This window comes from Geotrypetes seraphini, chromosome 18, assembly GCF_902459505.1.
Source record: "Geotrypetes seraphini chromosome 18, aGeoSer1.1, whole genome shotgun sequence".
NCBI lineage: Eukaryota > Metazoa > Chordata > Amphibia > Gymnophiona > Dermophiidae > Geotrypetes > Geotrypetes seraphini.
The window spans coordinates 3732531-3746337 of NC_047101.1; the positions used below are offsets into that span (position 1 = coordinate 3732531).

The 13807-nt window shown below is 42.6% G+C and overlaps 1 protein-coding gene across 5 annotated transcripts in view; it reads left to right on the forward strand.

Moving 5' to 3' along the window:
* The window catches only part of SH3TC2 (SH3 domain and tetratricopeptide repeats 2), a 41169-nt gene extending 32411 nt beyond the window's left edge, over positions 1 to 8758 (forward strand). For all 5 annotated transcript variants that reach the window (XM_033927177.1, XM_033927181.1, XM_033927179.1 and 2 more), the window contains exons 16-18: positions 4839 to 4989; positions 7148 to 7344; positions 8252 to 8758. In XM_033927177.1, the coding sequence (XP_033783068.1) occupies positions 4839 to 4989; positions 7148 to 7344; positions 8252 to 8431 (528 nt within the window). In that variant the 3' untranslated portion in view covers positions 8432 to 8758. The remainder of the gene's footprint in view (positions 1 to 4838; positions 4990 to 7147; positions 7345 to 8251) is intronic.
* The last annotated feature ends 5049 nt before the right edge of the window (positions 8759 to 13807 follow it).

Genomic DNA, 13807 nt, shown 5'->3' on the forward strand with positions numbered 1-13807 from the left:
CTCTGCTTTGAATCAACTTCGCATCTTCACATAATTGCAACCTTACGTGTCTTTTGAATTTGGTGGCTGATTGTGGTGGTCACAATGAGGTTGGACTATTAAACCTCTGCTTTTGCAGGATCTTTGAAAAGGTTGCAGTTCCAGAAAATACTGTGGCTTGCATTATTGGAAGACTTCATCCTTATGACCATGTTCCTTCTATGCTTTGGCTGTTTAATGATTTTTTAATTGATTGACAACTGTTCTTACGGTGTTACATGGAGTCACCCCACTTGTATTTGGGTAATAAACTTGAAAAATATGGGCCAGGTTGACAACTTGCAGAGATTTCTTGGTGACCCCAGGTTTGGCTGAGGCTTGATTGGAAAGGATGAGAGGAAGAGCTCTTTCAGTTTTGGGGTGCGCTGTTCTATTTACAGCTCCGACGCTTAGTGAAGTCTTGTTTGTTCAGGCAAGGACTCACACTCTGAGTGGGGTCACTGTCTCAATTTGTCTGTTAGGTGAAGTGGGGGGAGCTCTGTGCTGGTGGGTTGGAATTGTTAACCATGGAGCGTATTGAGGATAGTTTGAATCGAATGCGCCTCTTTGGGGGGATCTGTATGGGAGGGATGGTGGGTGGACTGTCTCCACTTCCTGCTCCTCTTTTTAAGAAATGGCAACTCCAGCACACACTCTGTCCTCTCTCTCTTGGTCCTCCCTGCTGCTCCTAATCCCTCCTCTTTCACCTCACTCCTCCTCCCTCTGACACAGATCTTACTTTTGCTTCTGAGTACATATCACCAGCCCAGAGGTATCGTTTTTATTATCTAATCCACGAGTCTGCTTATAGGACCTATTGGGACCCCTGAGGAAGACCATAGTGTCGAAACATGGACCTTGTTGGGTCCATATGTTTCAGGCCGTAGACATTTTTATGTGGATTATTTACATGTTCTAATAAAGCCTTCGTCTCTCCACAAGTTCTTTGTTGTTTACAGATTTTACTTTCAGCATTTCATCTTCTGAGGCTCTCTTTTGCAGGACTCCTGCATGCTCCGTGCTTTTCTCCTGTTCTCCGTAAGTTTCTGACCATGCTAAATCTGCATTTCTTCTCTTGAAGAAACATCTGACTTTGACGCCATGTAGCATATTATACTAACCTGGGACACGTGTCCACTTCTCATTCTCTTCATGTTGCCATCTCTCAAAATATAAACTATTGCCTGAAATCGCAACTTTTCAGTGTGGCTGGTGAATGGCACCTTCATCATTTGGCATCTGTGGCAGCTGCGGATGCTACAGGTCTGGGCCTGATTTGGGTAAAAGTGGTCGAGCTTCAAGGGCTTAAAACTGGAAATACAAGAACTTCATGATTTTATCATTGAGATGAGAAATCTGTTTTGTTATGTATGTTGACATTTTAATTGGTTTTAATTATGTATGTTTTATCCAAAATAGGAAACTGTAGACTATAAATAGTGTAAATAAATAAATTAATAGATCAGATAGAGGAGGAAATGAGCCCAGAAATGCAATCAGGGGCACAGATACTTTAATATTGCCACTTTCCATCATCTGTCTAGAAAACTTCCAAATGCATGGTGTGGCTGCAACTCAAATGCTGGGTGTAATTCTGGTTGCCATATCTAAAAAAGATATAGAGGAATTAGAAAAGGTACAGAGATGGGCAACGAAAATGATAAAAGGGATGGGACAATTTCCCTATGAGGAGAGGCAAAAGCGGCCAGGGCTCTTCAGGTTGGAGAAGAGGTGACTCAGGGGTGATGTGACAGAGGTCCATAAAATACTGAGTGGAGTGGAAAGGGTCGATGTGAATCGCTTGTTCACTCTTTCCAAAAATACTAGGACTAGGGGATATGCGATTAAGCTACTATGTAGTAGATTTAAAACAAACTAGAGATAGTATTTCTTCACTCAATGTGTAATTAGACATGGTGAAAGCAGTTAGCTTAGCAGGGTTTAAAAAAATAAAAAGTTGGAATATTTTCCTAAAACAAAAGTCCATAAGCCATTACTAAGATGGACTTGGTAAAATCCACTGCTTATTCCTAGGAAAAGCAGCATAAAATCTGTTTTACTCTTTGGGATCTTGCCAGGTACGTGTGATCTGGAGTTGGCCACGGTTGGAAACAGGATAATAATAATAATAATAATTTATTTCTTATATACTGAACTTGATGGACCTTTGGTCTGTCCCAGTATGGCAACTCTTATGTTCTTATGATTTCTTAGTTGCCTATTCCAAATCTGAGCTATTTCCCGGCTCACAATCTAATTTGTACCTCAGGTCCTAGAGGTTGAAGTGATTGGCTCAAGATCACAGAATGTCACTGGGAGAAGTGGGATTTGAACCCTGGCTGCCCTGCATGATAACCCATTTCTCTAAACACCAATCTGCTCCTCCGTTGCTGAAGAGTTTCCAAGTTTATTAAGTACTGAAACCTTCAGTGCTTTTTTAAAAACCTATAATGGGTTTTCTGTCTCCCAAGTAATTGCTCAAACTCATTACAAAATATTACTGACCCCAAATAAGTCATGCCAACTCATTGCAGGTAATCAATACGTAGCTGTCCACATTGTTTACATGCCCACAAGCTTAGCAGTTTCTTTATTTAAAAATTTACAACCCATTCTATCTTTAGATCTAGGCAGGTTCCATAATAGCATATGCAATCAATTAAAATCAATATGACCCTCACCATGCAGAATAAGAAAAAGGCCCCTTCATGACTTTCAGCCAGATGAAAATGTTTGACGGATAGAAAGTCAAGCAAGTATTGACCATCAGAGTGCAATAATCCTGAGGGACAGAAGAAGTGCCGAACGCTGCTTCTGAAGACAGAGCTTTGAATAGAAGCGACAAACTTTTAAACCTTATTACCAGCATTCCAGCTCGGTGCAATACCCAGTTCTTAGCCTTCTGTGTTATTTGTGAGTGAATAAGTTTGTAAGTACCATAAAAACTCATTTCAGGTAATGAGCCCCAAGAGCTCCCAGACTGGCAGCTGGGAAATGACCCTAGGAAGTATGAACTGGAATCACTTGGCAGACTGGATGGGTCAATTGGTCTTTGATGGCCATCGTCAACTATTTTACTAGGTCATGGCTGGTGATGTCTGTAACCCAATCCACTTAAAACCCTTGGTGCTGCTTCACCACCTATATTCAAGGGCAGATAATGTGGCAGTGCCATTGAATATTGACTCTGATTGGCCATGTCCAAAGTGGGCGGGTCAGGGGGGCAGAGCTGGGCAGCGGCTGATAGTTACGACCTAAATTCAGCCACTTAGCAATGTGAGTGTTGGCATGGAATATTGACTGGCACTCACATAACCACAGATATGGTGCTTTAGCTTCTCTGATCCTCTCCCCCCCCCCTGAAACAACCCCCCTCCTTCTGATCCCTCTCCCCCAGACCATGACATCAAGACTCTCCTCCCAGCCCTGAAATATCCTCCCCCACTCTTGACTCTCCTCTCCACAGTGTGCAACATCAAAGCCCTCCCATCCTCAACCTCTCCCCCCCTGCCCTTCCTGGGCTTACCTCATATCTCTGATGGTCCAGTGGGGCAATGGAGACAGGAGCGAATCCAACTCACTCCTGCCTCCTAGCGGTTGCATCACCAAAATGGCTGTTGTGACCTCTCATGGCAACCTCGCGGTACTACCAGCCGTCCTGTAAGAGCAAATAGAATGATAAGATGGAAAAGCTTTTTCCACACTAAGGGAGAGGTCACACATTTTTTTGTTTTGCTTTATTTTACGTATTTAGGTTCAACTGTGTGTTTTATTTATTTGAAACAACCCCTCCCCCAAACAATTAAGAACATTAGGAAATTCTACTTTACGGAGAGGGTGGTGGATGCCTGGAATGCGCTCCCGAGAGAGGTGGTGGAGAGTAAAACTGTGACTGAGTTCAAAGAAGCGTGGGATGAACACAGAGGATCTAGAATCAGAAAATAATATTAAATATTGAACTAAGGCCAGTACTGGGCAGACTTGCACGGTCTGTGTCTGTGCATGGCCGTTTGGAGGGGGATGGGCTGGGGAGGGCTTCAATGGCTGGGAGGGTGTAGATGGGCTGGAGTAAGTCTTAACAGAGATTTCGGCAGGTGGAACCCAAGCACAGTACAGGGTAAAGCTTTGGATTCTTGTCCAGAAATAGCTAAGAAGGAAAAAAAAAAAAAAAAATTTAAATTGAATCAGGTTGGGCAGACTGGATGGACCATTCGGGTCTTTATCTGCCGTCATCTACTATGTTACTATGTTTTTTATTTAAAAAAAGAAATAAATAATGCCAGAGGAGTGTAAGGCACAGTGGTTAAAGCTACAGCCTCAGCACCCTAAGGTTGTGGGTTCAAACCCCCGCTGCTCCTTGTGACCCTGGGCAAGTCACTTAATCCCCCCATTGCCCCAGGTACGTTAGATAGATTGGGAGCCCACCGGGACAGACAGGGAAAAATGCTTGAGGACCTGAATAAACTCATGTAAACTGTTCTGAGCTCACTGATTGAATAAATAAGCAAGATTAGCCCTGCTACAAAATAACAATAATAATCTCAGCCATGATACAGCAGAATTTAAAATGGCCACATTGTTGAGGCAAGAGGGCATTTGTCCCAAGGAAGTGGAGGCTCAGGAGAGAGCCTGAGATCTTTGTTTATATGGATATTTTTGGGTAAAGTGAATGTATTTTAAAACAAAATGAAAATGAAAAAATCCCCCATGAAACCATAACCTTATTCCCTATAGAAGCAAAGTGGAAAAATCCTTTACTTCTGGGCTAGAAACCCCACGGTGTGTTTGTCCTCACACTCTCCTTTTCTTGTGTCTCGCAGGAAGGAGCGATTCCTTTAGCCCGGAGACTCAGAGAGCATCGGATAGAGCTTCGGCTCTGCCAGAAGCTCACACGGCTGCTCCTTTCCCTGGAGGATTACCAGCAGGCACTGGAGTTTGCAAACATGGCTGCCAGGCTTAGCACACTTTTGGGTAGGTTCTTCCTGACTTAGTGATGGTTGCACATTTTGTGGTGAACGCTTTACTGTTTGGAAAAAAGAATAACCTACTAGTTTCAATTTCTTATGTTGTCTTTGCACGTGGAAATTGCAAAGCAAACCATCTACTGAAACCACAGTGTTTGTACCTCTTGATATTATCACAGTTGTATTTCATTTAGCCAAGTGTCCAAGTTTATCCAATGAATGCATTATCTCTGCACACAGCCAATGGGACAAACTCCATTGCATCCACTATTTACGTTTCTCCAATGAGAAAATTGACCATTTTAGCCCCACTGTTTTGCTCTTTGAGATTGTGCCAGGTACTTGGGACCTGGGTTGGCCACTGTTGGAAGCAGGATACTGGACTTGATGGACCCTCGATCTGTCCCAGTACGGCAATTCTTATGTGAGCCAAGAATAGGACAGTTAAGCCATTGTGACATCACTGATGAGGTTGCCTCTTAGGCATTGGTAGAATGAGGCATTATGACTTCACAATACCTAATCTGGAATGTTGCTACTCTTTGGGTTTCTGCCAGGTACTTGAGACCTGGGTTGAGCACTGTTGAAAGCAGGATACTGGGTTTGATGGACCTTTGGTCTATCCCAGTATGGAAACTCTTATGTTTTTGTGTACTCTTTGTTCTCTATCTTTCAACCAATTTTATTTCTAATGGTAGTAATTATGGGTTGTCTAGATTCACCACATATCCCACCGGAGGGGTTTGATGAATTGTATGCTTGTATCTCAGGGTTTCTGAACTCAGTCCTGAGGACACAGCCAACTGGTCAGGGGTTCGGGATATCCACAATGAATATGCATGAGATAAACTTGCCTTGGACCTATCACTGGAAAAGCATGAGCTACATGCTAAACCCATTTGTCTGCACTGCCTCTGTTGTATGCAAATCTTTCTCATGCATAGTCATTATACTGGCTAGGTGCATCCTGAGAAGGTTTCAGGTTTATTTAAAATTTGATAGTATCGCCTATAAAACTTCTAGGCGATGTACATATTAAAACTAAAATCATTATTTTACAGCTTAAAAATTAAACCAACTTAGACGTAGACTAACTTGATACAAAAGGAAAACAGGGAAAGAACTACAATTAATTATAGGAAAGTAGACAGAAGGGAATAAGGGAAACTAAGCATAGCCTCTTTAGATTTGAAATTAAGGCATTTTACTCTTCAAAAGGATCTTTATATAGGAAAGATTTTAGGGAACTCTTGAATTTGTCTAGAGATGGCCCGCTTCTGAGAAAAGAGGGCATAGAGTTCCATAACTGAGGGGAAAATACTGTGACTCTTTCATTGCATCTTCTATTAATTATTTTTAGAGAACTAAGGTAAGAGTCACTGGGCCAGCTAAACTATTGGACGGAAGTTGTTTTTTTGGTTGGTTTGTTTTTTAAGTCTGTGAATGACTAGTGGAGAGGTGAGTGGGGGAAAACAAAAAGATAGTGGAACTGAAGATGGGATGTACCAGTTTGTAGTTTAAAGAAGCAGGAGTGGGATCCCTAGGATAGTAGACTTGGGGGTGGATCAGTAGAGTGGGCAGACCTGATGAGCTATGGCCCTTATCTGCCGTCATCTTCTATGTTTCTATACTTTCCCTGTCTCTAGTAGGCTTGCTGTCTAAGCTTTTGTAATCTAATCTAAGGCTTGCCTTTATATACCGAGTCATCATTCTAAGAAAGCTCGACTCGGTTTACAATAATTAACTTAACAAATAAAAACCATAAAAAATAAGACTAAATTTTGGGAAATTAATTTTCAGTGTTTAGCAAATAAAGTAAGTTTTTAAAGATTTGCGAAAAAATTGAAGTGAGCCGGTACTCCTTAAAAGAAATGGAAGATCATTCCAAAGTTGAGAAAACTTAAAGATCAGAGATTGACTAAAAATCTTGACTCCTTTAATCCCTTTTTTGGAAGGAAGAGATCATTTAAATTGTTGTTCTTCCAACGCCCAAACTCTCTTCTCCTGGCCCTCTCTATTCTGGACCTCTACACACACACACAGGGTGGACTCTTTCTTCAGACGCAATTCGTGTGTCTCTAGATTTTGGACCCGCTAGTGTTCGACCCAGGACGAAACCTCAGCAGGCTACAAGGTTCTTGCAGCTTTCCTTTCCTTTCTTGCAGAGGATCGCTTGCAGGAGCTGGTCGCATTTCACCGTCTGGCTACTGTCTACTATTTCCTGCAGATGTTCGAGATGGCAGAATATTGCTATCTGAAGGCCTTGGCTCTCTGCTCTTCATCTCCGCAGTGTGCCCAGGAGGTGAAGTACTGCTTAAGGGTCTACTGTCGCCTGGGCAGCCTCACCCTGCTGAAGCTTAAGGTAACCACTGCCCAAAGTACAGCAACGCAAAACTAATGTGCAAGAACCAGAGTGCACAGATTCGGGCTACAGTGAAGGTCTGTTGGCACAAATTCCTGGGAGCTCTGTAACTCCACCAATCGTATTCAATCACACCCAGAATCCAAACACACTGCACTTGCAGAGTACATAGTGGAGGAAAAGCCCTACCTTGTTGAACCCCAATGGGGAAAGTAAAACAGTCGTCGGCAGAAAAAACTCCACTCCTTACATCTGAAGCTTTTTCTCCACTATTTACTCTGTAAGTGCTGTGTGTTTGGATTCTGGCTGTGATTGATAGGGCCGGCTGGCGCCCTGAATGCGGTGCGCTACTCCGATGTTCATAGAGTTCCCATGAGGGTCGGAACAGTATTAAGCGTGCCAGCTGGCCCTAAAAACTGCTTTCGCAGTTTTGTAAAAGATGGGGGGGAGGGGGAAAGGGAGGGGTGGGGGGGGTAAATTTGTCATCTTTATGAGTTTCAGCTGCTCTCTGCTCAGTTTTGCTAACTCTGTTATTTACCGGTAATTGCTGATAGGACCACACAGTTGCCATGTCAGATCCTGTGAGTATCTTCTAGGGCTGCTTTTTTTTAATTTTTTTTTTGGACACACTGAGAGGCCTCCAAACCCCCAGGTCCCTCTGCACAGGACCAATACCCCTTCAGTATGCGGGTCTTTATTGGCACTCAGATGGAGGCGAGTGAGACTGTGTGATCAAGAGGTTCATTCGACCGAGGAGAGCAGCCCATCTGGGCCTGGTGCTCTCCATTCTTTGCTAAAATGGCCTGCTTAAAAATTGCAACGTCTTCTTATCAGATGAGGTCTCTGTGTTCTGAGCTACTGCACAAGGATGTTGGGTTTCTAACCTGCGTTTCTCTTCTCTTATTAGGATGGCCAAGATGCTGCCAGCTACTTCATCTTAGCTCTGGCTGCGGCCATGGAAGTGGGAGATGAGAAGCTTCAAAGAGTCCTTCGTAGCAAGCTTGCTCATATCTACAGCATAGTCCTCCAGGACAAGGAACAAGCTGCATGTTTTGTACAGGAAAGCACTGACGCTGATGTGAACTAAAGCCAGGACTAATTCAGAACCAAGAGAAAGAATGCCAATAGACTGGAGGAGTCTGCTGGGACAAGCAGCAGACACCAAGATATGTTCAGCTGCATTAGTTGGAAGCATGGGCAAGTTTGTAATTAAGGTGGCCCACTGGAGAGGATGATTAGAAAAGGATTTGAGGTGAAAGGTCACAATGATAAGAGCAATGGATTTGTATGGCCTAGTGATTAGAACTACAGCCTCAGCACCCTGAAGTGTGGCTTCAAAGCCTGCGTTGCTCCTTGTGACACTGGTCAAATGACTTAATCCTCCACTGCCCCGAGTACACTAGACAGACAGACAGACAAGGAAAATGCTTGAAGTACCTGTCTGTAAAACTAGAAAAAGGCAGTATACAAGTCCTTTTTTCTGATGTCATAATGCCTCATTTCACCAATAAGAGCCAACCTCATCAGTGATGTCACAATGGCTTCATTGTTCTAATCTTGGCTCACTTCTGATACTGTATCGGAGAAAAGTATGGTGCAGCAGTTAAAGCTACAGCCTCAGCAACCCCCCCCCCCCCCCACTGCTCCTTAATCCCCCACCCCAGGTACATTAGATAGTGTGAGCCCACCGGGACAGACAAGGAAAATGCTTGAAGTACCTGGATATGTGGTTGTAAAGCTACAAAAAAGGCAGTATACAAGTTCCAATCCCTTTCCCCTTAAGAAGGGGGAGGTAGAAAGCCCAGTGAACACTCTAGGGACCAAAACAGTTGAATACCAAACTGAAAGGTTTGTATGAGGCTGAGGTGGGGGCAGGGGGGAGCAGAGGGTTAAAGGAGGAAAAAGTGAGAGACAGATATAAGTTGCAAGAGCACAGGGAACCCCATGCTGAGTCGGAATGAGGCCCATTGATTCCCAGCATCATGTCTCTCGTGGCGGCCAGGACCGAGCAATGGCTCTGCCAAATTTACCTGGCTCATAATTCTTTTGTGGACTTTTCTTCCAGGAACGTGTCCAAACCTCTTTTGAATTCTGCTGCCTTGATCACCTTAACTACATCCTCTGGCAACAGATTCCATAACATAACAATTGGCTTCTATACCACAGGACTGTAAAGCTCTATGCGGTTTACAAAGAAAGAGTTATAACAAATGAATAGAATAATTTAATTACCTATATATTTGATGAACAAATACCTCGTAGATGTTTCCTAAATTCTAAGTATGTGCCGGAAGTCATGATGGAAAAATGGAATTCATATGGGAACACCGAATATATTTACTGTTGGTGAAAGAAAATAAGTCTGTAAGATATTTAGGAGCCAATCTGAACATAACTTTATAGCAAATACAACCAAACTTATTTGTGCCTCCATTGGCAACCAATGCAACTCGTGAAATAAAGACGTAATATGGTCAAATTTCTTCAATCCATAAATTAGTCTGACCGCCACATTTTGGACAATGCGCAGTCTCTGTATGTTTCTCTGAATATCTGCAAAGGAAATAATATTGCAATAGTCTAATTGACTAATGCTCAAAGGAACCCTTTGCCTTGAATACCAATGGCGTCAAGACATTCTATTAACTTGTGATCAACCAAGTCAAAATCAGAACTCATATCGAATTGCATCATTCTCATGGAGATGATGCGGTATATAAACTTAAGGTTTAGATTAGATTAGATTAGATCAAGTTTCAAGTTTTATTAGGATTTTATATCCCGCCTATCAAGGTTATCTAAACGGTTTTACAATCAGGTACATCACTAAGGCTTTAAGTCCTTTGCTGAACAAGTTGTGAAAATTATCCAAAATTGCAGCAATCTCGGATTCCGTACTGTATAAAGGCCTAAAGAGAATGATGGTCTAGGTATTCCATTAATTGGGATTGAACCAGTCTCTCTTTTATCTTTACAAAGAAAGGAATGAATTCAATTGGCCTATAGTTGGTTGTAATTGCCATTGATTCCTTTGGATTTTTAACAATAGGAGTAACTACGATATGACGTGTCCTTTAGTAACAGGAAATTTACCATCCTTCAGGTTAATTATGAGCTATGTGAAAAACCCTTCGATGATTTATTTTCCGTCTGCTGGTTATTAGTTCCACAAAAGGTCCTCCTGCTTCTGTGATGTTTAAATGGTTGAACAATTGTTCACTATCGAAGTGGTCCATCGCACTGATGATTTTGCAAACTTCCTCTTTTTTCTCCAAGCTGAAGAGCCCTAACCTGTTTAGCCTCTCTCCATAAGGGAGGTGATCCATCCCATCTATCATTTTTGCCACCATTCTCTGAACCTTTTCTAGTTTCATTGGATCCATTGTGAGATAGGGTGACCAGAAGAAACCCCCTCCTTAGACCACATATATTTCTGGCGGGCATGCAACCCTGGAAGGGTGTTTTGCCAAGAAAGGGGTGGCTACTTACTGTAAAGACACACCCACAGGACTGAGCTAGAAATGGCTAAGTCATCCTTCCTGGGGGTAATGGACCCAAGTCATGCAAAGGTGACTCATCATTTTCAGCTGGGATCTGCTGAGGGCAACGGTAGACAGGCTCCCATTCCCAGACTTTGCCAGACACAAAGAAGGCCACAGAATCTTTTGAAAGTAGTTGCCCCTAATATCTATTACATGTAGCCCAATTCAGTGCAGATAAAGGGGGGAGGGTCTATTTTACAGCTGGGTTCTGGCTTTGCTTGTATCATTAATATTTATATAATGTGGCTGCTGTAAGTTGATCCCTGTATTTTTAATGTGAGTTTTGGTACTTGTACACTTTATGTACCCCTGATTGCTCTGAACATAAAATAGATCTTTATTTTTTCCAAAAGAAGAGTTTGTGCTCTTTGTGAAGCTCCACACCAATGGCGAGATGAGTCTGTTATTGCATATCTGAAGCGGGGCAGTTCATTCTGTGATCTGTCCTGGACCTTTTCAGCATTTAGGCCAGCAGAACAACTTCTCATCTGTACATTTTCCCCCATTTTGACTCGTGTTCAAGGCAACATAGCAGCGTGGAAGTTCTGAAGGTCTCTGTGCCGTTAGCTTTGCTGAATTATCTTCAGATATGCCCTGCTGCTATATTGAAAAGTATACTAGCATGTATATTGTATTGACGTCAGTGGAGGAATAGCCTAATGGTTAGTGCCGGAGGCTCTGATCCTGGTGAACTGGGTTCTGTTGCTAAGGCAGCTCCTTGTGACCTTGGGCAAGTCTCTTAACCCTCCATTGCTCCAAAAACTTAGATTGTGAGCGTTCTAGAGACAGCGGAAGTACCTGCATATAAAGTGGAGAGCCCTGTGTACTTCTAGTAGCACTATAGAAATGATTTAATAGTAGTAACAGAAGTGTTTCATTATTAATAGCACACGGTGTGTGAGGGCAAAAACCAGCCAGTTGGTCCATTCAACCTGTGCATTGCAAGAAGACATCCCAGGTATCATTCGTAGAAGGTCTGTGACAGGAGCTCCAGTTAGACACATGGAGAGTGCACGGTAGGCGCCTGCTTTCCTTTCTAAGCAGGTGGGTATGCACATATGTACTTAGACGCAAGCAGGTCCACCTGCCATAGATCTGATGCAAGCGTAATGTACGTAAATACTCCAGATATGCACATAACTTACAGAATACTATATGTTACACAGGTAAGTCTGGGCCCCATGTGGACACCCCCCCTGCCCCCCTTGCAAGTTCCTTGTGTGTAAGCGGGTATTTGGGTATTTAAAGCATAGCGCTTGCACAGAACCTTGGCAGTTACGTGGTAAATCAAATCCATGACACTTTACCTTTTGGAATGGAGAAGTAATTAATGCCAGGAGAGTATACAGTTCATTAATGAGTGGAATGAGCTGAGAATCTGGGGGAACTGGGTTCCGGTCCCGCTTCAGCTCCCTATGACCGTGAACCCAGGTACAAAACGTAGATTGTGAGTCCTCAAGAGACGGAGAAGGTCCCAGCATTTAATATACACACAGTGCTTTGGTTGAGCCACAGACCGTCTGTATATCAGATCCATGACCTTTAAATACTATTATTCTAACCCTTTATGGGCACCTAGATGTTAATGGTATAGAATTGCCCCCTTATCGTCTACTGTCATTAGCCATCCCTGGACCTGCTCAGTTCTATCAGCCATGCACATAATAGTGAGTTAAACCAGACCAAAGCGATAACTTGGCAATGTGTAAATATCTGCAACCGCCCCCACTTACCTATTCATTAGAAAGTCTGGATCTGCTACCAGCCTGCTGATAAGGTCTAGATTTCAACCACACGGCCCCAGAGGACTAGAATTAATGCAGACATCCTACTCTAGACCAGGGTCAGTCCTTGAGGGCTGCAAACTGGTTACCCTCATGACTTTGCATAAGATAGATTGACATTCGAGTACAACGGAGGAGGTATGTCTACAGATCTAGTCCATGCGTACTCAGGAGGAACATCTTAAGAACGATCCGTTTGCAGCCAAAGAGAACACAACTCATGCACCCCTAAGCAGGATAGGGAACCTTAAACCTTTGCTCACTTACTCCTATAATTCAGTAAATTACTGTCCGGGAAGGTAGCACACTTCCATCATATGCCTGACTAAAAGGGGCCTGAATTCATTCCATTGAAACAAGCAAAGTTTAAATGGAGGTTCTTCTCTGAAACTGGGAGTATAATCCTAAGAAAAGCTCAAGGCATTATAGGATAAAAAATAAAGGAGATGAAACCAGTGAATGTAATGCTTGTGCACAACATTTAAGGATATCCCTGGGCTTCAAGTAGTCCCTCTTCAGGTCCCAGGTTTTTGACCAGTTTCCTAAGGGTTCTTCTCCTTCTTTAGACTGATTCTGCTTTCTCTGTGGTTTCCTGCTGACAGTGAATGGATTTTAATCAGATTTCAGTAGCAAAATGATGTCCCTGGGCCCTGTCATCTCACAGTTTCTTTCGTGGTATTATGAAAACTTGTTTTTTAGGTTTCCAAAGAGGCAAATCATTTGCTTACGGCACACTTTTCACCAGCATTAAATTCACTACGAATTCACAATATTATATTAAAAACTTGAGTTCACAGTTTTTCCAACCTTAGGTTTTTCTGGACAACCCTAATGTTCCTAAAGCTTATTTATCCTGCAAAATCTGTCTTGAGTTGTCCTGTCTTCAGAAGAGGAGAAGACAATTTGATTATCAGTTTTACGGAATGTTTTCCTGGAGACTCTTCATTTATTTCCCTATATAACATAAATAACATAAATGTTTATTTATATACCGTATTAGCCCTTTGGTTCAAGGTGGTGTACAGGATAGTCAAAAACATCAAGGAACAGTAGTTTTTAACACATTAAAATTAATACAGTTTGAACACGCATGAAAACACAATAAATGAGAAATTGAGGTTAGTAATGGGGTAAGAT